This window comes from Dermochelys coriacea, chromosome 23 (assembly GCF_009764565.3).
Source record: "Dermochelys coriacea isolate rDerCor1 chromosome 23, rDerCor1.pri.v4, whole genome shotgun sequence".
Classification (NCBI taxonomy): domain Eukaryota; kingdom Metazoa; phylum Chordata; order Testudines; family Dermochelyidae; genus Dermochelys; species Dermochelys coriacea.
The window spans coordinates 1929071-1951510 of NC_050090.1; the positions used below are offsets into that span (position 1 = coordinate 1929071).

The window sequence follows — 22440 nt, forward strand, 5'->3', positions numbered from 1 at the left end:
GCCCAGTGCTGTGATCTGGGGTGGCAGAGACAGGGGAGGGGGAGGAAGTGGGGGGAGGGAATGCCAGGCAAAGCAGGCCACTGGTCTGATGGGGGTAAGGGAGGTACCTGGCTGATGGTCCACAAGCAGAGGGCAGGCTGTGGGCTGCTAGCCCCACTCCGATTCCACGCAGCATCCGGCTCCAGGGGCCGAGCATCAGGGGACCACGTCAGCGGATAAATGCGAGATCTCTTTATTGCAGAAGAACCGATATAAATACAGCCCCGGGGCCAGAGGAGACGATGTACAGAGAGTCCTGGAGCCCGGCTCGCACAAGGGGGGCCAGTCAGACCGAGGGGTAAAGACCTCCTGGGGCTCCAGCTGGGCTCAGGCCCCGTGTTGCCCTCAATGGGCCAAAGCCAGTTCCCAGCCATATCTGACCCTAGATCCAGAGGGTCAGTAACCACCTCGGCTAACCTCGCACAACAGCCAGGAGAGAGATGGGGCCTGCAGTTGGAGCCCCCCCCAACCTGGTCACCTGATCAGCGCTGCATTAGGGCCCCTCCACATCCCTCTGACCACTATCCTGCCCCAGGGATGGGGAACAGAGGGCCTGAATCTCGGTTGCCCCATTCGCGCACTTGGGGATGGGATGGGCGGGGGGGCGGCTGGTGTAACATAGAGTGGCCTCAGGGCTGCTGTGACTCATGCTCTGTCCCCAGTAGGCCCTGGTTTAACGGCAGAATAAATGAACATTTTGCCATAACAATACCAAAGGGCTGCCCCCCCAGCACATGGAAGGGGGAGCAGTGGGGTGTGTCAGGGGCATGAAGTGCAGGGTGGCTAGTCTGATACAAGGGGTCAATATACACAAAGCATGTGGCTGGAGGGGAAATGCCCCCCCCCAGATACAAATCACAGACCCTGCCAGACTTGGCCTCACTTCCCGGATGGGTCTGAATGGGCCCGATCAGGCTCAGATGGGGCAGCTAGCCCCCCGGACCGTGAGTGGATTGCATGGCTGGTACAATATAGGAGCAGTACCGCCTGCTACCACTGGGGGGGGCGTCTAGTGGGCCTGCAGTCCACTGAGGCTGTAATACCCCAGGCTGCCACCAGGAGGCAGGCAGGCGGCAGGGCCATACAGGGGTATATGGGGCCAATTGGCAGGCCCTGCCCCCTGCTGTTGGGGGGTTGTTACCTGCAGCCCACCCAGCTATTCTGGGCACTGGGTGGATCCACTGGGTGGATCTCCCCCCCCAAACTCCTAGGGTAGCTCTGCCCCAGGCAGCCCTCGGGGCTGCATCTGGGTCTGAGGGGCCTGGTGCTGGCCCCCAGCCTAGCACCACAGATCACAGACGGGACATGGGCATGGAGGATGCCGGGGGCAGTGCCAGGATGTGACTTGCGCTAACCCAGCCTGGCTCTATGTCCCCGTCCCCCCCCAGGGGCGGGGTGGGGGAGAGCGGCTCGTGGCTGGCAGACCCCAGGTTTGATCCCCACCCAGTGTGGCTGGTGCTCTGGGGATCTGGGAGCACAGCAAGTCCCCCCCACTTCAACATGGCGACGGCCCTGGGGTACGTCAGGTCTCCTCCCAGCTGACTTGGGGCAGCTGGAGGTCTGGGCAGTGGGTCCAGCTCGCGGCCTCTCTCTTCTCTCCTGGACGGGTAATATTGTGTGTGTGTGAGGGGGGGGATCCGGGGGCTGCTGGCCGCGACAGAGTCAGCTGCAGCTTCGTGCCCCGGTGGCGGGACAGAGATGATGAAGGTATCCCAGGGCGGCTGGTCTCAGGATGTGATGCAGGGGGGAGGAACCCTGATCCTGCATCCATGAGGTCCTAAATTACTCCCTCGCCGGGGTGGGGTGAGGCTGGTTTGCTGAAAAGGGGGAGATCGGGGTCTCCCAGAGTAGTTCAGCCTGGCATGGGGGGTGGGGGGATCGGGGTTTCCTGGAGCAGTTCAGCCTGGCACAGGGAGGTGGATTGGGGTCTCCTGGAGCAGTTCAGCCTGGCACAGGTGGGGGAGCGGGGGCATCAGGGTCTCCCGGAGCAGTTCAGCCTGGCACGGGGGGCAGAGGGATTGCGTTTCCCGGAGCAGTTCAGCCTGGCATGGGTGGGGGAGGGCGGAATCGGGGTCTCCTGGAGCAGTTGAGCCTGGCACGGGGCAGGTGAGAACTGGGGCCCGTTTACTCGGCTGAGCCCTTCTGCCTCCTCTTGGAGGGGGGCACCAGGTGGTGGGGCAGGTCGGTGGGCAGGCCGTGCCCCTCCAGCTTGACCTCGATGAGGTGGCTGGCCAGGGCGAACTCCTCATCGTCCAGCATCCCGTCCTGGTCCACGTCGCTCAGCTTCCAGATCTTGCCCAGCACCGAGTTGGGCAGCTTGGTGCCCACCATCCAGCTCTTGGCCTTGGTGCTGCTCAGCTTCCCATCCAGGGGCGAGAGGTTGTAAAAGATCTCGTCGTACTTGGGCTTGTCCTTGGTCACCACCCAGTCCTCATCATCCGCCCCCTCGTAGGCGCCCTCGGCCAGGCCCTCCACGAAAGGGCCGTTGTGGGTGCCGTCAAAGGCCCCGCCCTGCACCCCACCCTCCGGCATCTCCAGCTCCTCCTGGCGCAGCAGGGGCATCAACTTGGCGATGTCGTTCGTCAGCATCTCGTCCAGCCCGTCCAGCAGCCGTGGCTTCAGCCCGTGGAACTTGGTGAAGTCGTGGACCATCAGCAGCTCCTGCAGGGGGGACGGGGCGGTCAGCAGCAGGGGGAGCACGGCCCAGGTCGGCCGGGCGCCCCCTCTCCCACGGCCCAGTCCAGCCCTTACGGCCTAACTTGGCCCATCACCCCCTAGCTCCACACACTGAAGTCCAACCCAGCCCCACACCCCTGTCCCCAGTGGCGTGGGGCAGCCTGCAGGGGGCGCCGTGGCAGGGGGCCGAGGAGCCAGCGGAGCCAGGGGCTGGCTCTCACCTGCATCTTGCCGCAGTCGGGGAAGTCACCGGGCGAGATGTGATGCTCCAGCTGGATCTTGGCGAAGATGACGGGCAGCTTGGCGATCAGGTGCTTCTTCTTGTTGTCCTTCCCGAACACCGAGGGCATCTCCTTCTTCAGGTGGCTGATGATGTGGGCATGGACCTGGGGGGCCGAGGGGGCGTCAGCCAGGACTGGGGGGGACGGGACCCATCTCCAGGGTCTATCTCCAGAGTGAGGAGGCATGCCCCCACCCCGTGGTGCCAACCACAGCTCCGGCCCCTGCTGCTCGGGGCCACTGGGTTTGCTGGCTGAGCTGTCAATTATCCAGCTCCCTTCCCCCCCAGCACTTAGCATCGCCCTCCCCCCTCCCCATCTTCCTCTCCTCCCCCCCAGCCCAGCATCACCCTCCCCTCCCCCCAACCCCATCTTCCTCCCCCCCATGGCCCAGCATCACCCTCCCCCCACACCCCATCTTCCTCCCCTCCCCCCCAGCCGAGCATCACTCTCCCCTCCCCCCAAACCCCATCTTTCTCCCCTCCCCCATGGCCCAGCATCGCCCTCCCCGGCCCACAGCTCAGCCTGGCCCAGCACCAGTCCCCCCCCGGCCCAGCTCGGACGGCCCCGCAGCACCAGTGGGCCACGGCAGCTCCCCGTCAGCAGCTCTTCCTGCCAGGCCCCCTCTCCCGCCCTGCACTGACCCAGAGCTTCGCTCCTTTGGCTTCCGCAGGAAGGATCCGTCTGGGGCAGTTGGGCAGGGCAGGGCAGGGGGGCTCATTCAATCCCCACCCGCACACCGAGACAGGCCCCCCAGCCCAGCTCCCAGCATGGTCCAGGACACTGGACTGGGAGCCAGGACCCCTGGGTCCCATCCCCAGCTCTGGGAGGAGAGGGGAGAGGGTGTAGCGGTTAGAGCAGGGAGGCTGGGAGCCAGGACTCCTGGGTTCTATCCTCAGCTCTAGGAGGAGAGTGGGGAGGCTTTAGTAACAATCAGGGGGGCTGAGGAACTGATTTATAAGGAAATATTTAACAACCCAAATCCAGCTAAAATATACTGGGGGGGGGAACTATGGGCCACAGTTGCAGCCCCTATGGGGCGAGTTTAGCCCGTGAGCTCTTGGGGGCAGGGGCCCTCTGCCCCCACCTTCCTCCAGCACTGGCTCCATGGACCTGGACCTGCCCCCCCAGGACTACATCCCGCCTGCCTTTCCCCACTGCCCCCAGCTGCACCCCAGCCTGGAGACGTCAAGGAGTTTGCTGCCTCATGTCCCCCGCTGCTGCACTTCGCTGCCTTCCCTCTGCGGAGAAAGAGGAACTCAGGAAAATCTGCGCCCCAAAGCCTTGGGTGGACTTTTGAGGCTGGGTGAACACTAGCCATGCGGGCAGGGGAGTGGACCCCCACCACGGGAAGGGAGCCGCAGACAGCTGCTCTTGGAGCAACGACCACCTGAATGTTGCCCCTTGATTCCCCGAGGGGGGGGGGAACCCAGGTCCAGTCTGCTCAGATGGCAGCTGAACCCACATGACTGAATGGTTAGGAGCAGGGGGCTGGGGCTCAGGACTCCTGGGTTCTCTTCCTGCCTCTGCTTGGCCACCTTGGGCAAGTCACCACCCCGCTCCGTGCCTTGGTTTCTGTCGAGTTAAATTGTGAGCACCTGGCACAACGGGGGTCAGGGTCATGGCAGCACCCGGCACAACAAGGCCCCAACTTACTGTGAGCTTAAGAAAGTGACTCAGTCCCATTTGTGCCTCAGTTTCCCCTCTGCATTAAGGATTGGGCCCAGACGCCAACGGCATAGGGGGACGGGGCAGATGAACATCTCAGCTTGATGGCGACGCTGGCCCCTGCCAGCCCTGCCCCGGGCGAGCGCCGGGGCCGAGGGGCGGGCGTCCAGCCTCCGTGACCCGGGCGGTTGTTGGCAGCCGGCTATGGAAAGTGCTCAGGGGCTGTTCCATGGACGTTCTGTTCCCTGGCTCCGGCCGTGGCCGGGAGGAAATTGCCACTCGGGAGCCCGGGCCGCACAAAGGGCCCCGGGGAGCCGGCGCAGCAGGTGGCAGGAAAAGATAAGGCCCCGCTGGAGGGAAAGAGGCTACGAAAGCCAATCTGGCGCTTCCTCTCGGGCCAATGGAGGAGCCTCATTAAAACTCCCCCACGTCACTGGGGGCACGGGGAGAGGAACCTGCGTTACTGAAGGGGCCGCGCCCTTGGACGGGGGTGTTGCTTTCCAAAAGCCTGTTAGAATAGGGAACAGGGGGCTGGCTGGTTCAGGGGGCCCAGGACCTTTCCCCTCTAGGGGGTGCTGGCCCTGCTCCGGCTGCGGGGCTGGGACCAGGGAGCCAGGAGCCCGGGGCCTTTCCCCTCCAGGTTACCAATGTGCTTGCAATGGAGGGGGCTGGAAGTTCGCTGTGCCCGGGGGGGGCAGGCACTGAGCCCCGCCAGCCCAACTCCCGCCAGCAAACAAGTCACCCAGGGCTGCCCCCTCCCCAGCCTGGCTGAAGCAAGGAGAAATCGGGGGGGGGAGGGGGCTGTGAGCTCCAAACATGGGGCAAAACAGCTGCCCACTCACTGGTGTCCCGCCCAGGGCGGGGCACGGCTGGAATCCAGCTGCCGGGACTGGGTGGGATGGGATGGATGGGGGGCTGGGTCGCTCGTAGCTCCCTGCCCAGCCCAGCCTCCCCTGGCATCACATGCCCTGGCCAGGGGGGCTCCCCCTTCAGGCACAGGGCCAGGGACCAGCCCTGACCCTGCCAGGTGCTAAGATGGGCGCCTGCTACTTGGGGGATGCCCAGCTCAAGCATGGGGGGCAGCAGCAGGGGGTTGGGGAACCAGGCCCAGGGCATGTGGAGGTATCAGTGCCCCCGCCAATGGAGGCACCCCTAGTTAGAGGGTGTTTTAGGGGATCTGGCTAGAGGCATTTCTCAGGGTGGGGAGGGGAGTGTTGCTCAGGCCAGGAGCTGGGGAGGGCCGTTGCTCGGGAGGGGGTCCCCATTTCTCAGACTGGGGGGCAGGGAGGATTGTTACTCGATCACAGCTGCGGAAGGCTCTGCCGCATGGGAAACCCTTAACGAGGAAACCAGGTGCAGGATGCAGGGGTGGGGGGCTCAAAAACCCGTAATGGCCCCTCCCCTGCAGCACAATGAGGACACCCCCCCTGGGGGGACGGAGACATTGTTCAGGGCAGGACAGCCACGTTGTTGGGGGTGGGGGTCTGGAGCCATCTACTGCCTAAGAGGGTCACAGCCCTGAGATAGTATGGGGGTGTGTGTGGGAAATGCAGCCCCAAAAGCTGCTCTCAGAAACTCTCCCTAAACTCAGGGGGTGCAGGGCCCACAATGGGCCTGAGACCCACCAGCTAACAGAGAATGTAAGACTTCACCCCGCAGCCAAGGGGTCTCTAATCACTAGACCCCCCCCCGGACTCCCCTCTCTGAGCTGGGAATAGAACCCAGGAGTCCTGGCTTCCAGCCCCTCCTGCTCTAACCACTAGACCCCTCCCCTCTCCACGCCACCCATGCCATGCTAGGCCAGGGATAGAACCCAGGAGTCCTGGTGGCTTGGATGATATCCAGGTGCTTTTGCCATTTGGGTGGCCAGGGGCTCCTTGGTCCTTCACCTTGCTCCCCCTGTTCCCTCAGTCCCCCTTGTCCCTCTTGGTGCCCCCCACTCACCCCCCTAGAATTCCCTTCTCTTCCCCCTCTGTCCTCCCACCTGCCTAGATCCCCCTGCCCCCCCTCAGTACTCCCCACCCACGACTCCAGAGCCCCCTTCCATCCCCCTCATTCCCTCGTCCCCCTCAATGCCCTCCACCATGACCTCAGAACCCTCCTTTCATCCCTCAGTCCCCCTGCCCGCCTAGATCCCCACAGTGCTCCCTAACCACCTCCCCAGAGCCCCCTTCTACGCCCCTCAGTCCCCCAGCCAGCCTAGATACCCTGCACCCCTCAGTCCCTCCCAAATCCCCCTCCCACCTCCTTGACCTGCCTAGATCCCCCTGTCCCTCTCAGTGCCCCCCCATCTCCCCAGAGCTCCCCCACCCCCTCGGTCCCCCCAGTTCCCCTCGCTCACCCTGACGAGCCGGGCTCTCTTGACCAGGTCGTTGAGCTTGCGGAGGGCCGAGTTGCGGGGCAGGTTCTGGATGTCCTGGAACAAGTCCTGCTCCTCCAGCTCGAAGAGCCGCCGGTTGTCGGAGACGAGCAGCGGCTCAGCCCAGAAGGAGCCAATGTAGACACGCAGCACCTCGGGGGTGTTGAACACCTTCCCCAGGGACCACATGAGGGCCCCATAGACCCGCATCAGCTGCTGCGTCTCCACCATGTCGGCCTTGTTCAGGACCACCCGGATCTTGTCCTCGTTGCCCTTCAGGGCTCGGATGGCCTCTGAGAACTCGTCTGAGATCTCCAGCTTGTGGGCATCAAAGAGTAGGATGATACGGTCCACGCGCTCCGCGAACCACTGCAGCACGGCCGGGAAGTCGTAGCCTGTGGGGCCGGGGAGATGCCATCAGGGCCCGAGGGGCAGGCGCGGGGACCAGCGGGCAGGCCTTGCCCCATGCCCCACGCCAGCCCTGCCCCGCCCCCCTGCCTCATGCCTGCCCTGCTCCCCACTCCCCAGCCCCTGTGCCCCATGCCCCCTGTGCCCCGCGCTCCCCAGCCCCTGCACCCTATACCCATCCTGCTCCCCACTCCCCAGCCCTATGCCCCACACCCGCCCTGCCCCGCCCCCCTGCCTCATGCCTGCCCTGCTCCCTACTCCCCAGCCCCTGTGCCCCATGCCCCCTGTGCCCCGCGCTCCCCATCCCCTGCACCCTATACCCATCCTGCTCCCCACTCCCCAGCCCTATGCCCCACACCCGCCCTGCCCCGCCCCCCTGCCTCATGCCTGCCCTGCTCCCCAATCCCCAGCCCCTGTGCCCCATGCCCCCTGTGCCCCCCACTCCCCAGCCCCTGCACCCCTATACCCATCCTGCTCCCCACTCCCCAGCCCCTGTGCCCCATGCCCCCTGTGCCCCCCACTCCCCAGCCCCTGCACCCCTATACCCATCCTGCTCCCCACTCCCCAGCCCTATGCCCCACACCCGCCCTGCCCCATCCCCCGCCTCATGCCTGCCCTGCTCCCCACTTCCCAGACCCTGTGCCCCATGCCCCCTGTGCCCCCCACTCCCCAGCCGCTGCAGCCTGTACCCGTCCTGCTCTCCACTCCCCAGCCCTGTGCCCCACACCCGCCTTGCCCCTGCCCCTGTGCCCCACGCCCTCCCTGCCCGTGCCCAGCACAGCCCTGCTCCCCACTCCCCAGCACTGTGCTCCACACCCATCCTGCCCCCCGTGCCCCTGTGCCCCAGGCCCACCCTGCCCCTGTGCCCAGTACAGCCCTGCTCCCCACTCCCCAGACCTGTGTCCCATGCCCACCCTGCCCTGCTCCCCTGCCTCATGCCTGCCCTGCTCCCCACTCCCTAGCCCCTGTGCCCCATGCCCCGTGCCCCTTGCTCCCTAGTCCCTGCACCCTATACCTGCCCTGCTCCCCACTCCCCAACCCTGTGCCCCACACCCACCTTGCCCCCCGCCTCACGCCTGCCCTGCTCTCCACTCCCCAGCCCCTGAGCCCCACACCCCCTGCTCCCCAGCCCCTGCACCCCATGCCCAGCACAGCCCTGCCCCTCCACTCCTCAGCCCCTGTGCCCCACACCCGCCCTGTCAGGGCATGGGGCGTCCCCTGCAGAGTGCACTGCGTGCCTCGCTGCCAGCTGTGGGGTCCCTATGCAGCAAGTTCCTTGACCCCTTCCACTGGTGCTGGCGCCGGGCCCAGAGGACTAGCTCATGGGTTGAGAAAGGGAAAGGGGCCCCTGCTTCCCCGCAACAGACCCTCTCCCCCACCCTCTGCTCCTCCCCTAGTGTACCCCCACCCTGCCTCCCTGACCCTCCACTGCCTCCCATTGAGATCAGGGCCTCGTCACGCCGGGCATTGCCCAGACCCTGACCCAGATCAGGGACCTGTCATGCCGGGTATGGGGGGGGGGCTCAGGAGCTGAGAGAAGAGAGTCTCATTACATCCCCCCAGCAAACCTAACAGCCTCGCTGAGGAGCGCTGCTGGAGCCCAGCCGATTCTTCCCCCGCCCTCCCACTTGGCAGCCCGTGGCGGCAAGTGTCTCCAAAGCACCAAAAAAGGAAGCCTTGAGGCAGAGCAGAGGAAAATCTGAGCCAGCCGGGGCCCCACCGTGAATCAAAAACCCAGCTGGACCGGACGGGGCTGCTGTAAACCCCCTCCAGGCGTCTCTCCGCTGGCCGGGGGTCCTGGGAAAGGGTGGGGTGGGGTGGCCTCCCGTGCCAGGGGGAATCAGTGAAACCAGGGCACAGGGCTCTCCAGTGACCCAGCCCCCTGCCCGGGCGAGGGGCTCTGGCCTGCTGCAGCCAGCCAGACGTTCTCCCCGCTCCTCTGGCCCCCGGCTTCTCTGGGGTGGCAGGGAGCAGGCGTCGGCCCTGTTGGCTGCAGTGCCGGGGTGGGGGGAGAATCGGGTCCTGAGAACTCCTCCGTCCCCTGCTGTTTACACAAGCAGGGAATGAGCCAGCGAGTTTCCAGGTCTGGCGCCCAGCCCTCCCTGGAAAATGGAGCCGATCCAGAGGAGGACCGGGGCTCCTGGCGACGGGCTGCTTCCCCAGCTGAGCTGGGATGGGGAAGGGGAGGCTGGGCCCGGAGCCCGGCCGGCCGGATCGGGGCCAGCTGGAGAGCCGCGGCTGAGCTGTGTGTCCAGCCCAGATGGGATTTGGGGGATTCTCTAGAGAGGGAGGGGGGCCCGAGGGGCAGGAACGGCAGCTGGACCAGACCCTGTGCCCACCCGACAGCCACGCTGGCCTTTCCCCCACACCAGCTTGCCAAGGTGTATTGGATCTCACGGTGCCCTGCACCTAATGTCACGAGCTACAGGGTTCGCCTTCACTTGCAGGCCTGGAGCACTGTATGGTGGGTTATGGTGCACTGTCTGAACAGGCCCCACACCCCACCCCAGAGGTGGCTGCATCTCAGCGCTGGGTGAGGGATCCCTGTACAAACAGCTGCCATGCAGCTCAGGTCTGGCTGGGAAGCTGGCCCTGGGAGCAGGGCTATAACTCACCCCTGTGGGAAACACCCTGAGCTCCAGATGGTGCCAGCTCACAGCGGGAATTTTCTCTGCATTTTGGCCCGTTTGGCTCAGTCCTCGGGCAGCCCACCTGGGCAGTTGCTGTGTCTCAGTGATGGGGTTCACCAGGGGATGGGGCTCTGGGCTTCCATTGCCTCAGGGGACCTCCTCCTTCCCCCGAAAAACAGCACCCATGAACCGCCACTAGCTATCTGCAACTGTGGTCTAGTGGTTAGAGCAGGGAGGGGCAGCTGGGAGCCAGGACTCCTGAGTTCTGTCCCCAGTTCTGGGAGGGGAGTGGGATCTAGTGGTTAGAGTGGGGGGAGGGGAGCTAGGACTCCTGGGTTCAGTGATTCACTGAATGGCCTTCAGCAAGTCTCTGCCTCCTCTTTGTGCCTCGGTTTCCCCAACTGTGAAGCAGGGAGAGAATTGCACTGATTGGCCTCACAGGGGTCGACTTGGCCATAGGTTTTCACTAGCAATGCTCCCGGTGCCCCTGTGTTATAGTGGGTTGTGCTGCTCCCATTCATGTGTGCTGTCCCCCGTCTTCCCCACGATCACACCCCCAGGACATATGCCCTGCCCCCGCCGCACTCCCCTCTGCTGTCACAGCCCCACGGGCAGGACGGGCATGATTTCTCAGCATGCTGTGACCCATCCCGTTGCTATGGGGCTCAGCTGATCCTGCCCATGGAAACCTCCCTGCCCTGGCTTATCACCTGCTTTATTTTAACAGCTTCTTCCTCCGTTTGTCCTGGCCCTGCTGGTTGCTGAGGGATTTCAGATCCCACCCTGCTCCCAGAAACAGCACACCAGGGACCTGGCCTGAACTGAACTGCCCTGTTGGGCACTTCCTGGGTTCAGTCCCAGGGCCGCTGCAACACCCGCTAGTGAGGATGCATGGCTGCACAAGCAACCCTACAATAATAGACCAATGTAGTGGTGCAGGATTCACAAGTGACCCTACAATAACAAACCAGTGTGACCAGCCTGTGCAATCTGCAAGCGACCCTACAATAACGAACCAGCCCATGTCATCTCCGAGCAACCCTACGATAATGAACCAGTCTGTGCAATCTCCGAGAGACCCTACAATAACGCTGCAGCCTGCCTGCTAGAGGGAGATCGGTTTTGTTTGGGATGCACAGCTGGGCCTGTCCCAGCGGGCTGTTTGCACACAGGAGCGAGCTGAACACGGACAGCTGCGAGCAGCCGAGGGCGCTCTGAACTCATTGGGGTGTTTACTGAGCCGCTATGCGACTGGGTCGGGCTGGATTCCCTGCATGCCTCCAGGCGCTGCCCGCACGGCGCTCCCTCCAGCTCCAAAGGGTGCCAGTGGGCAGCTGGGCCAGGGAGCTCCCCCGGGGGGGCACTTGTGTTCTAGCAGCTAGGTGAACCCCTCCTGGAATGCAGCCCCCTCCCCACATGGGCCCCGGGAGCCCCTAGCAGCTCACCAGCGAGGAATTCAAAGGGGAGGAATCCCAACGAGGAATTTGGACACGTCAGTGGGAAAGCACGTCCCCACCCCCCACTACATTCCTCCAGCCAGGGTACATCCAGGCCGGGGACCCCCCAGCTTAGGGCAGGAACGGCACATTCCTGCAGGGGCCAGGGGTCACTGGGAGGGCAGGTGCTCAGAGCCTCTGAAATTGGGTTTCAGAGTAGCAGCCGTGTTAGTCTGTATTCGCAAAAAGAAAAGGAGGACTTGTGGCACCTTAGAGACTAACAAATTTATTAGAGCATAAGCTTTCGTGAGCTACAGCTCACTTCATCGGATGCATTCGGTGGAAAAAACAGAGGAGAGATTTATATACACACACACACACACAGAGAACATGAAACAATGGGTTTATCATACATACATATCATATTATCATACATACATATCATACATAGGTGTATGATAAACCCATTGTTTCATGTTCTCTGTGTGTGTATATCAATCTCCCCTCTGTTTTTTCCACCGAATGCATCCGATGAAGTGAGCTGTAGCTCACGAAAGCTTATGCTCTAATAAATTTGTTAGTCCCTAAAGTGCCACAAGTCCTCCTTTTCTTTTTTCTGAAATTGGGCTGTCAGGAGCCTCCCAGTGCTGTGATAAACCGTCTTGTAAAGGATGCCTGGTCCCTGCCGCTGAGATGCAGTCGCCTCTGGGGTGCGGGGCAGGGGCCTGTTTGTACAGGGATCCCACACCTGGCATTGAGATGCAGCCACCTCTGTGATGGGCCCTGGCAGCTGTTTATACAGAGAGCCCCTCAGCCGGGACTGAGATGCAGCCACCTCGGGGTGGCATGCAGCAGCTGCTACACATCAGCATTGCACTCTGGTTTAGAATAATCATCAAAGCCTGGTCCTATGGTCCTATGGTCCAAAACCAGGACTGGGGGCCAGGACTCCTGGGTTCTATCCCCAGCTCCGGGAGGGGAGTGGGGTCTAGTGGTTAGAGAAGCAGGAGCTGGGAGCCAGGACACCTGGGTTCTCTCCGCAGCTGTCCTTGGGAAGCCACTGCCCCTCAGTTTCCCTGAGAGCTGATGGCCCCGCACACCCAGTGTGGGTTGCTGTGGGGCAGCAGGTTATCCGGTGTCTCTGCTGGTTTTTCCCCCCACAGCTGCTCCCTGCCCAGCAAGGCCAGAGGCCTGGACATCTCTTTGTTGGCACGCAGGGCCAACTCCTCCGTGCCTCATGCTCACTGGCAGGCATTCCAGGGCGGGAACAGCCAGCCCCTGCTCAGGGGATGGGGATCCAGCCCAAACAGAGTCACGGCCCCAGCTGGGAGGTTACGCTCCGGGGCCCAGCCGGATCCCATGGCAGGGTGATGTCATTGGCCTCCTTCAGTTCGCATGCCCAGCTTCGTTTGGACAGGATTCGCCCCTCACTTCCTGCCCCGAATGGCTGGCTGGCGTTGCTGAATCATAAACAGGGCCCCGCACCCCACCCCAGAGGTGGCTGCATCTCAGCACTAGGCGAGTGGTCCCCATATAAACAGCCCTCGCGTTCCATCCCAGAGGTGGCTGCCTACATCTCAGCCCCGGCTGATCTGAGGACCAATCCCTCCCCACACAGCATCACCCCCCAGCTCCCCAAAGGTGGTATCCTGCAGGATGCTCCCGCTCCACTGATGAGGCTCACTAATGAGTTGCGTGCCTTGAGGCTACTTATTGCACCGGATTCCGGCCCTGGTACATTTCATTCCCACTCAATACCCTCCTTTGTAACGGATTCGTTCCCGCGTTGGCTAATCGTTTCCTTCCAGGAATGATTTTGTAACCAGCAGGGGGGAGGGAGGGGTACAGGAACGAGAGAGAGAAAGAAAATGTCTCTGCTTGTGGGTTACGTTTCCCTGCTCCCCTCTGCTGGCCTGGTCTGCTGAGCCGGCAGCGCCGTGGGGCCGTGACTGGCTCTCGCTCTGTGTCTGGCTGGGGCAGAGAGAGACAGCCAGAGCTGGATAGCAGGGGGCTGCAGGTCGGGAGTGAGGGGCCCCAGCAGAGCTTGGGGAGCCCAGGGCTGGGCTAGCAGGGGCTGCAGGTTGGGCGTGAGGGGCACTGTCAGAGCTGTGGGGGACGGGGGAGCCCAGGGCTGGGCGTGTGGGGCCCCGGCAGAGCTCGGGGAGCCCAGGGCTGGGCTAGCAGGGGCTGTGGGTCGGGCGTGAGGGGCACTGTCAGAGCTGTGGGGGGCGGGGGAACCCAAGGCTGGGCGTGAGGGGCCCCGGCAGAGCTCGGGGAGCCCAGGGCTGGGCTAGCAGGGGCTGCGGGATGGGAGTGAGGGGCACTGTCAGAGCTGTGGCGGGGCAGGGGCAGGGGGAGCCCAGGGCTGGGAGAACAGGGGGCTGAGTGTCGGGAGTGAGGGGCACTGTCAGTGCTGTGGGGGGCGGGGGAGCCCAGGGCTGGGCGTGAGGGGCCCTGGCAGAGCTCAGGGAGCAGGTATCTGAGTAACTCAGCGCCCCTGCTCCATCCACTCCTTGGCCATCTGTCTATGCCGCTTGCCCAGCAGCATCGGCAGGCCTGGCCCTTTGGAGGCACTGGGGGCTGGGATAATGCAGCCCCCCCTCCCCGCCCCCCAAGCTGCTTCCTGTTTGGAATCAGCCCCACTGCATTGTTTCCCTCAAAGTCAGGCTCCGGGACTGAGTCAATATTTCCCAGCCAGCTGGAGCCCAGGGGGCAGGGAACCGAGGAGCAATGCCAGCCCCGTGCCAGGAACATGCCCAGCCGCTCGCATGGCAGGGCCAAGGGCAGAGCAAAGACGAAGCCTGAGATTAATTTGTCTGATGGCTCCAGGCCCCCCCTTGGGAACCCAGGAGTCCTGGCCCCAGCCCCACCTCCAAAGCCAGTGTGGCAATACCCACGTTTGTCCCTGGCCAGGATCTCACATGGGAGCAGCCCCACTGGGCCTTGGCCTCTCGCCTCCGTCATCCCCTGACCTGGGCCACATCAATCTGGGAGCCACCAGCCCAGTCACACCCAGCTTCTGGGCTCTGTGGCGGGGGGGGCCTGTTTGCAGAACCCACCCTCTGAGCCACCCCCAGGCTGGCATCGCACCTGCTAGTGGGCAGCGAGGGCCCTGCTCAGCCCTGGTGCATGGCATCCGCAAGGCAACCACTTGCACACACGACCTCCCACATGGGCACCTGCAGACACACCTTGCTACTCGGGCACACGTACACACACACCACCATGTGGACGACTGCACACATGCCCTGCCATGTGGGCAAACACATGCTCTGCCATGTCATGCGGGCACATGCACACATGCCCCATCACTTGGGCACACATACACACACACCCTGCCATGTGGGCACACACAAAAACGCTCTGCCATGCGAGCACACACATACATGCCTTGTCCCTCCACTTGGGCGCATGCGCACACACACACACCCCCTGCCACACGGGCACATGTACACACGCCCCACCACATGGATGTCTGCACACATGCCCTGCCACGCGGGCACACAAACACATTCCGCCATGTCACACGGGCACACACAGGCACACACAAACACTCTCTGACTTGCAGGCATGCACACACGCCCTGCCCCACCACTTGGGCGCACACACACACCCTGCCATGCGGGCACACACACACACTCTGCCATGTCACATGGGCACACATACATGCCCCACCACTCGGGCGGGCACACACACATGCCCCATCACTTGGGCGGGCACACACACACACACCCCGCCAACGGGCACACACACACCCCGCCAACGGGCACACGCAAACACGCTCTGACATGCGGGCATGCACACATGCCCTCCCCCACCACTCGGGCGCTTGCATACACACACACCCTGCCATGCGGGCACATGCACATCCACTGACACACACAGATGCAAACGTGGGTGCCCGCGAACAAACACACACGCTGGTGCACACGCACCAACCTGCAAGTGCCCAACACCCACCAAAGCCCAGAGCCTGCACACAGACAGGGTACACACACTGCCACAAGGAGCGCGTACTCACACAGACATGCACAAACAGTTTGTTCAAGCGAATTACGACAACAACGGGTCGTTTCATCCCACGACGATGACTCACGGTGAAAAAATGCCCCTGGCCCAGGCCTGACTCCTGTAGCAACAGGCCCCACAGCCAAGTGTGCGCTCGACAAGGCGGAGCTGGGAAAGGCGGCGTTCTGCAGCGAGGGTGTCCTGGTGCCGGGGGTACATGGAGACACACACCCATCTGAAGGGAGACACCACGACTCCCAGCCCCCTACCCCTCTAACCCACTAGACCCCACTCCCCTCCCAGAGTCAGGGAGAGAACCCAGGCGTCCTGGCTCCCAGCCCCCCTGCTCTAACCACTAGCCCCCGCTCCCCTCCCAGAGCTGGGGACAGAACCCAGGAGTCCTGGCTTGACCTGCTGGGCTCCGCAGCCCTTCCACCCACCCTGGCGATCAATGTGCCCCTGACCGAAACCCCATACGGAGGGAGCTGGGGTTACAGATGTGGCAAGATGAAGCCCCCGCCCCTTGCTCCAGCCACACAGCACTGAGCCAATGCACTTTCGCCCCATCCCTGCCCCCTCCTACACCCCCAGGCCTTACCCCGGCAGACGCGTTGCTTGGCTCCTGACAGGATCCCTGGGGTGTCGATGAGGCTGATACTCTCCAGGACTTGGTTGGGCAGCTGGGCGCACATGAACCTGGCAGGAGAGGGAGGCAGTGATGAGCGATGGCAGCATGTGGGACAGGAGCGGGGCAGCTCGGCCTAGCAGCTAGGGCTCCGCACGAGGAGCCAGGACTCCTGGGTCCTATCTTGGTGCAGGGAGGGGAGCAGGGTCTAGTGGTTAGAGCAGGGGTGGCTGGGAGCCAGGACTCCTGGGTTCTCTCCCTGGCTCTGTCACTGAACTGCTGTGGGACTTGGGGGAAGTCTCTTCCTCGCTGGTACCCGTCTCCCCACCCTGCCCGTGCCGAGTTAAAGTGGGAGCTCTTCCAAGCAGGGATGGTCTCACTCTCTCTGGACAGCCCCTGGCCCAATGGGGGCCCCGATCTCGGTCTGGGTCTAGGCAGTGCCTGGCCCAACGGGGCCTTGATCTCAGTTGGGTCTGGGCAGCACCTGGCGTAATTGGAGACTCTAGGGGCTACGGTGTTTGGATGTTGGCAGGTTTATCCCATGTCCTTTGATCTCTACTGCTGAGAAAGCAGGTGAAAAACAGTTACTATTTAAAGAGAACTCATCCACCCCGCTGCCAGCCCCCTTCTCCTTGCATAAGGAGCAGATTGGGGGCATGGCCGGAGCACGCTGCACTGGGGCTATTCTCTGCCCCCCCCCCACAGGGCACATAGGGGGTGAATCGGGGGTGTGGCCGGAGCGCAATGTGCTGTGGCTATTCTCTGCCCCCCAGGGCCCATAGGGGATGAATCGGGGGCATGGCCAGAGCGCACTGCACTGTGGCTATTCTCTGCCCCTCAGGTCCCACAGATGAGTTAAAGCAGCCCTGAGACTGCTGTAATTTGCACTAAGGGCCAGGCAGCTCCCAGGATTCAGAGGGTTCAAAGCCACTTTTCCCCCCCCCAGGTGCTTGGAGGGGGTAACTGGAAATCACAGACCCCCGAGCCTTGGGGAGTCTCTGCCTTCCCCTGATCCTGGGGCCCTGGCAGTGCTGGGGAGCCAGGTCACCCCCCCACATACAGTAAAGCAGCCTCAGGGGAGCCCCGAGCTTGTTAGAGAGGATGGTGGCACTGTGAAGCTGCACCAGGCCCGGGGATCCGGCCCCCTCCAGTCCCAGGGTGCAAGCAGACACCCCCTGGCCTCTGAGACCCCACCTGTGCCAGCCTCCCACGTAGCCTGGGGCTGCCCTTCTTCTGCGTCTCCCCCCTCACCTCCCACAACCACAGAGTGCCCGGTGCATCAGCTCATGCTGGAAAACGTCTTTTCCTTCACTCTGCCTTCCTGGGGGCACAGTGGCACCGGACACGTGCCAGCGCCTGGACAGAGGCTGGACAGCTGACTGCGGGTCAAGGGCAGAGAGACAGGCCACAGTGGCAGGGCCCAGGGTAAAGGAGGGGTGGGCTGGGCAGAAAGGAAGGAAGGAGAAAGGGTGGGGAAGAAGGAATGAAGGATGGAGCAAGACACAGGAGTAGCCCGGACGCAGGCTGGGGGACCTGGGAAGAGGAGAGCGAGCCAGGGCTGGTGCAGAGGATGGGGGGGTTGCTGCCCCACGCTCCCTGGCCCGGGGGTGGGGGGGGCCCCCAGGAAAGCAGCCCAGCATCAGCAGGAAGCTGGGCCATGGCACACGAGTGGGGGGCTCATGGGGAGGAGCCCATGTTTACAAACTCCTCCATGCTGGAGGAAGTCGGGCTGGCCCGATATAAACACAGTGCTAAAAATAGCCCTGCCCAGGCCCAGCTGAGCCGGGCGGCGGAGGTAGTGGGGGGCTCCCAGCTCGGCTGTGGCTGATTCCCAGCAGGGGCTGAAGCTACAGGCCAGATGGTCTCCTGGGGCTTGCTCCAAAGCCAGGGGGCTATCGGGAGCCATTGCACTGACCTCAGTGGGCTTTAGGTTGGGCTCCAGGGCCCATTTCCCTGGGAAACCCGCCACAGTCCATGAAAAGAACCCAGGCGTCCTGGCCTGTCTGTCTAGAAAGGAGAGTGTTTCCAGAGTTAAAATTCATTTTATTTTACTGAGATTGGGGCCCCGTCGCGTCGGGTGCTGCCCCGACCCCAACCAAGATTGGGGCCCCGTCGCACTGGGCGCTGCCCAGACCCCAACCAAGATTGGGGCCCCGTCGCGCCGGGCACTGCCCAGACCACAACCAGGAACGGAGCCCCGTTGTGCCCAGGTGCTGCACAGACCCCGACTGAGATCAGCGCCCTGTCGCGCCAGGTGCTACACAGTCTTTGCCAGAGATCAGGGCCCCCATTGTGCTGCATGCTCCACAGACCCAGAGTGAGAGCCAGTCCCTCATAGACATATTATCTCTATGTTACAGACAGGGGAAACCGAGGCACAATGCGATTTCCAGTGGGTCTGTGACAGAGCCAGATACTGAACCCTCATCTCCCAGCCTTTCCTCGAGGCCCCCCTCACTCTGTCTTCCCCGCCTGCACCCCTCAGCTCAGCCCCGAGCTGAGCTTGCCCGCCCCGGGCGCCTCCTGCCAGCCATCTTGTGAGAAGGGGCCTGTCCGTCCATGGCTCCCTGCCGCCAGCGCATCTGGAGCCATGACTCCTTCTTTCCAGGCAGCCCGGGCTGGGGAGGGGACTGGGCCACAGGCCCTGCATTCCTGAGAGCCTGGCTCAGCCCCAGCCCCCAGACTGGCCCCCCCGCCACAGAGCGAGGCTGGGTGGGAACAGGTGTCCTCTGCACTGCACGAGACAAGGCCAGGCTGGATGCACATCACAGGGGGCTGCTGCTGTTTAAACCTCCTCCCTACAGCTGCAGCCCCACGGTCCCCCAGGTGTAGCCCCCTCCCCTGCCAAACCAAACATCCCAGGCTTCTCCCAAGGGGCTGGGCAGGGACATGCAGAGTTGAACAGCTGTTTGCAATGGGCTCTGGTGGAGCAAGGTGAGGGCGGGAAGCCAAGGCAGGGCTGTGCCAGATGGGGCAAGAGAAGGAGCGGGGTCTAGTGGTTAGAGCGGAGGGGCTGGGAGCCAGGACTTCTGGGTTCTATCCCTGGCTCTGGGAAGGGAGCAGAGTCTAGTGGTTACAGCAGGGAGGGTCTGGGAGCCAGGACTCCTGGGGCCTGTTCCCAGCTCTGTAGGACGTAAGGCCTGAAGAGGAGAAATGACATGTGCAGCGTTCTGCAGAGTCAGGGAAAGAACCCAGGAGTCCTGACAACAAGCTCATGCGGCCTTGCCATCATCCTGAACTGCTGCATGCTGCCACTGAAGCACTGCTGTGTTCCACCCCAGAGGCAGCTGCACTTCAGTGCAGGTTGGGGGAGCAGCCCCATGGGATATTCAGACTCGTGAAAGGCTCGATGGGAGAGGTTTACAAAGCAGGACCGGTGGCTTAGCCATAAATTCCATCACTGACACCCACAGGCCAGCTCCTCCAGCACCAGGGCAGGAAACGGCCCCCAGGCTAACGGGTGTGGAGTTGTGGGTGAAGCTAAGAGAGGAGGGCTTGGATCTGAACCGCCCCTGCAGTGCCCTGCCCCTCCCCATGCTGGGATGTACACCCACACACACGAATGCACGCGCATGCACTCATACTGAGTTGCACACAGATGCATACACACACACACACAGGAGAGGCAGAGGATGGACAGGGCAGAGCCCCAGTGCAGAGACAGGCTGTAGAAATGATCCAGGGCTCCGCCCTGGGGCGAGGCTGGATAGATTGGGACTGAGAGAGGAGAGGAGCAGGAGCTGGGGATGGGAGGGGCTAGAGAAGGGGAACGGGCTGCCCCTGCTTGTCCAAGGGCCAAGGGCACCCATTGACTCTGAATGGCGGCTGTTTAAACCATTGAAAGGAAATGCAGCCTGGCATTAGCCAGTGGAACTCCCTGCTATAAGCTCTGAGGCCATGCGGTCAGGGACTCAAGCAAGAGTTGGGGATAATAAGAACATTTATTAGACAGATTGGGTTTTTGGTTTAATAAGGGATATAAGTCCCCAAGCTTCAGGGCATGAGCCCCCTTCCAAATCTTGGGGATTGGGGAAAGCATCCCCTAGTGGCCAGATTATCCCATTGCTCTCTGGGCTAGCTGGATCTGCTGGCCATTCCTATGTCACATCCCATTGCTTAAGCTCAAGTGAGAGGAGGAGACTAAAAGGAGCTGGGAATGGGCACATCAGACCAGATCAAAGGCCCATCAAGCCAGGTCTCCTGTGCATGACAGAGTGGGTCAAGCCAGACACTCCCAAGGACCGTGAGGTACCCAGCTGTGGCATCTTACCCCATGGGGGAAATTCCTGACCCCTCCATGGAGCTGATCCACTCATGCCCTGGAGCATGCCGATTAAACAGCCACAGGACTCAAGCCAGTTCAGCCTGGGCTGGCATGGGTGTGGGCTCAAGACGAGGAAGAGGAGGCACTTGTAGATGGCAAGGAAAGGCTGTGGCACAGAGTCCCTGTGGGAAGGCACTGGAGAACTAGAGGCCCTCTGTTACATCACAGTGAGTTAGCGGCAGCCGTGGAGCATTGTGGGAAGGCATTGGAGGACTAGCAGCAGCCCTGGATGGGCAGTGCTAGCCTGAGCCAAGTTAGCGGTGGCCGGGGAGCATTGTGGGAAGGTATTGGAGGACCAGCAGTCCTCGATCGTTGTGTGGCACGCTAGCCTGGGCCAAGTTAGCGTGGCTGAGGAGCATTGTGGGAAGGCATTGGAGGACCAGCAGCCCTCGATCATTGTGTGGCAGGCTAGCCTGGGCTGAGTTAAGTGGCTGTAGAGGGAAGCTCAGTCAAGGGCTGCCCAGTAGGCCCAGTTGTGCTGGCCATCACACGAGCGATGGGGTTTTGTGCGTGTGTGGACGGGGGTCGAGTTCATGGAGATGCTGAAAGCAGGGGGCCAACAAGCGGGGGACCAGCACTCACCGGTTGAGGAAGGTGTTCCCAAAGGGGTTGAGCTTGCGGAAGGGTTTCTTGGGGTCAACGATGAGGGCATTGCCTGGAATGATCCCCTCGGTCTCGCCGTGCATGACCGCGATGAAGGAGTCGGTGGTGGGCTCGGGCCCAATGCGGCTGCCCGGGATGTCCTGCTCCAGCAAGTACTTGATGAAGGTGGTCTTCCCCGTGGAGTATTGCCCTACCACCAGCACCATGGGCTTGTTGTCAAAGTCGGCATCCTCCAGGGCCGGTGAGTGGAAGTCATGGAAGCGGTAGAATTCCTCCACGGGCAGCAGCTTCTTCTTGTACAGGTTCTTCAGCCCCTCGGTGACCGTGTGGATCACCTCAGGAGTCTTCTTCTCGTTCTTCCTCATCCAGCTGAACATCTTCTCCTAGTCCTGCCGTACACACCCGGGGCAATGGGGACTCCTTGGGAGATCGATAGATCCTAATCAATAGATCTTTCTGAGATCAACAGATCGGAGTTGATAGATCTTTCCGAGATCAATAGATCTGAGTCAATAGTTCAACTGATCCGATATAGAGATCAATTAATCCAAGCTGAAAACCCTGTCGAAAACCAGGAAGAGCCACGGTCTTTTGGAGATCAGCAGATGTGAAGTTGATAGATCTTTAAATGGATAGATCTCTGGAAGATCAAATGGAAAGATCTTGAAAACGGGAGACTGACAGATCTGAAACCAATAGACCGCTTGGGAATCAGTAGATCCAAATGGATAGATCTTTTTAGTGGGGAGATGAGTGGATCTCTTGCGTGATCTCCAGACCTGGATTTGGTAATCAGATGAAATTTAAAGGCACAGCGTAGCGTATGCTGCTAGATTTAAAGAAACCCAAGTATAATCACTCCTAAACCAGGAGCATAGGCTTGGCACAGGCAGGTTTCTTCTGGCACCGTTTGGGAAGGAACTTGTGCTCCCCTTTCCCCCCTTCAAAAAACAAAGTTGAGCAGCACGGAGAAAGCCAGCACCAGGAGCAATCTCAGCAGGGTCAGAGCTGCTAATGGCGCTTTGCAGAGAAAAATTCCTTCTCTGGCCCATGCAATTTTTTTTTTTTTTCTAAAGGAGGAAAAAAATCTTTCAGTGAACTTGCAGAAGATCCTGCAGAACATCTGAGGAGGGGCTGGGAGGCTGCCTAAGGGAAAAGGAGTTGCCAGATGACACAAGGCGGACAGCGGAATATATTAACATAAATTAACAGATGGGTTGTGGGGCGAACTTGAGAACAAATATTGCCGGGGGGGGGAGGCATATGAACAGGGTGCGTACTGAAGGCAGGAATGTGGGCTGGACAGGCAGCCTGCGGTGCCACCAAGTGGGGACTGAAGGAAATGGAGGAACCAGATGCAGTCAGTCACAGAATGCTCAGGAAAGT

General features: G+C 61.9%; 1 protein-coding gene across 1 annotated transcript; it reads right to left on the reverse strand.

Moving 5' to 3' along the window:
• Window positions 1–216: 216 nt before the first annotated feature.
• EHD2 (EH domain containing 2) lies at window positions 217–22212 on the reverse strand. The gene is made up of 6 exons (XM_043501377.1): window positions 21562–22212; window positions 21034–21530; window positions 16101–16198; window positions 7003–7415; window positions 2937–3101; window positions 217–2700 (listed from the first exon to the last, which is right to left on the reverse strand). Exons 2-6 carry the CDS (start codon window positions 21429–21431, stop codon window positions 2164–2166), a joined length of 1611 nt encoding a protein of 536 aa, XP_043357312.1. The 5' UTR covers window positions 21432–21530; window positions 21562–22212; the 3' UTR covers window positions 217–2163.
• Between the last annotated feature and the right edge of the window lie 228 nt (window positions 22213–22440).

Bases quoted from the DNA above. Each gene is read 5' to 3' on its own strand.
- EHD2 (XM_043501377.1), bottom strand. From the start codon at position 21,431: ATGTTCAGCTGGATGAGGAAGAACGAGAAGAAGACTCCTGAGGTGATC. The intron at 3,102-7,002 runs GTGAGCGAGGGG...TCGGCCCCCCAG, and splicing joins AGAGAGCCCGGCTCGTCAGG to GTCCATGCCCACATCATCAG. The intron at 2,701-2,936 runs GTGAGAGCCAGC...TCCCCCCTGCAG, and splicing joins CCGACTGCGGCAAGATGCAG to GAGCTGCTGATGGTCCACGA.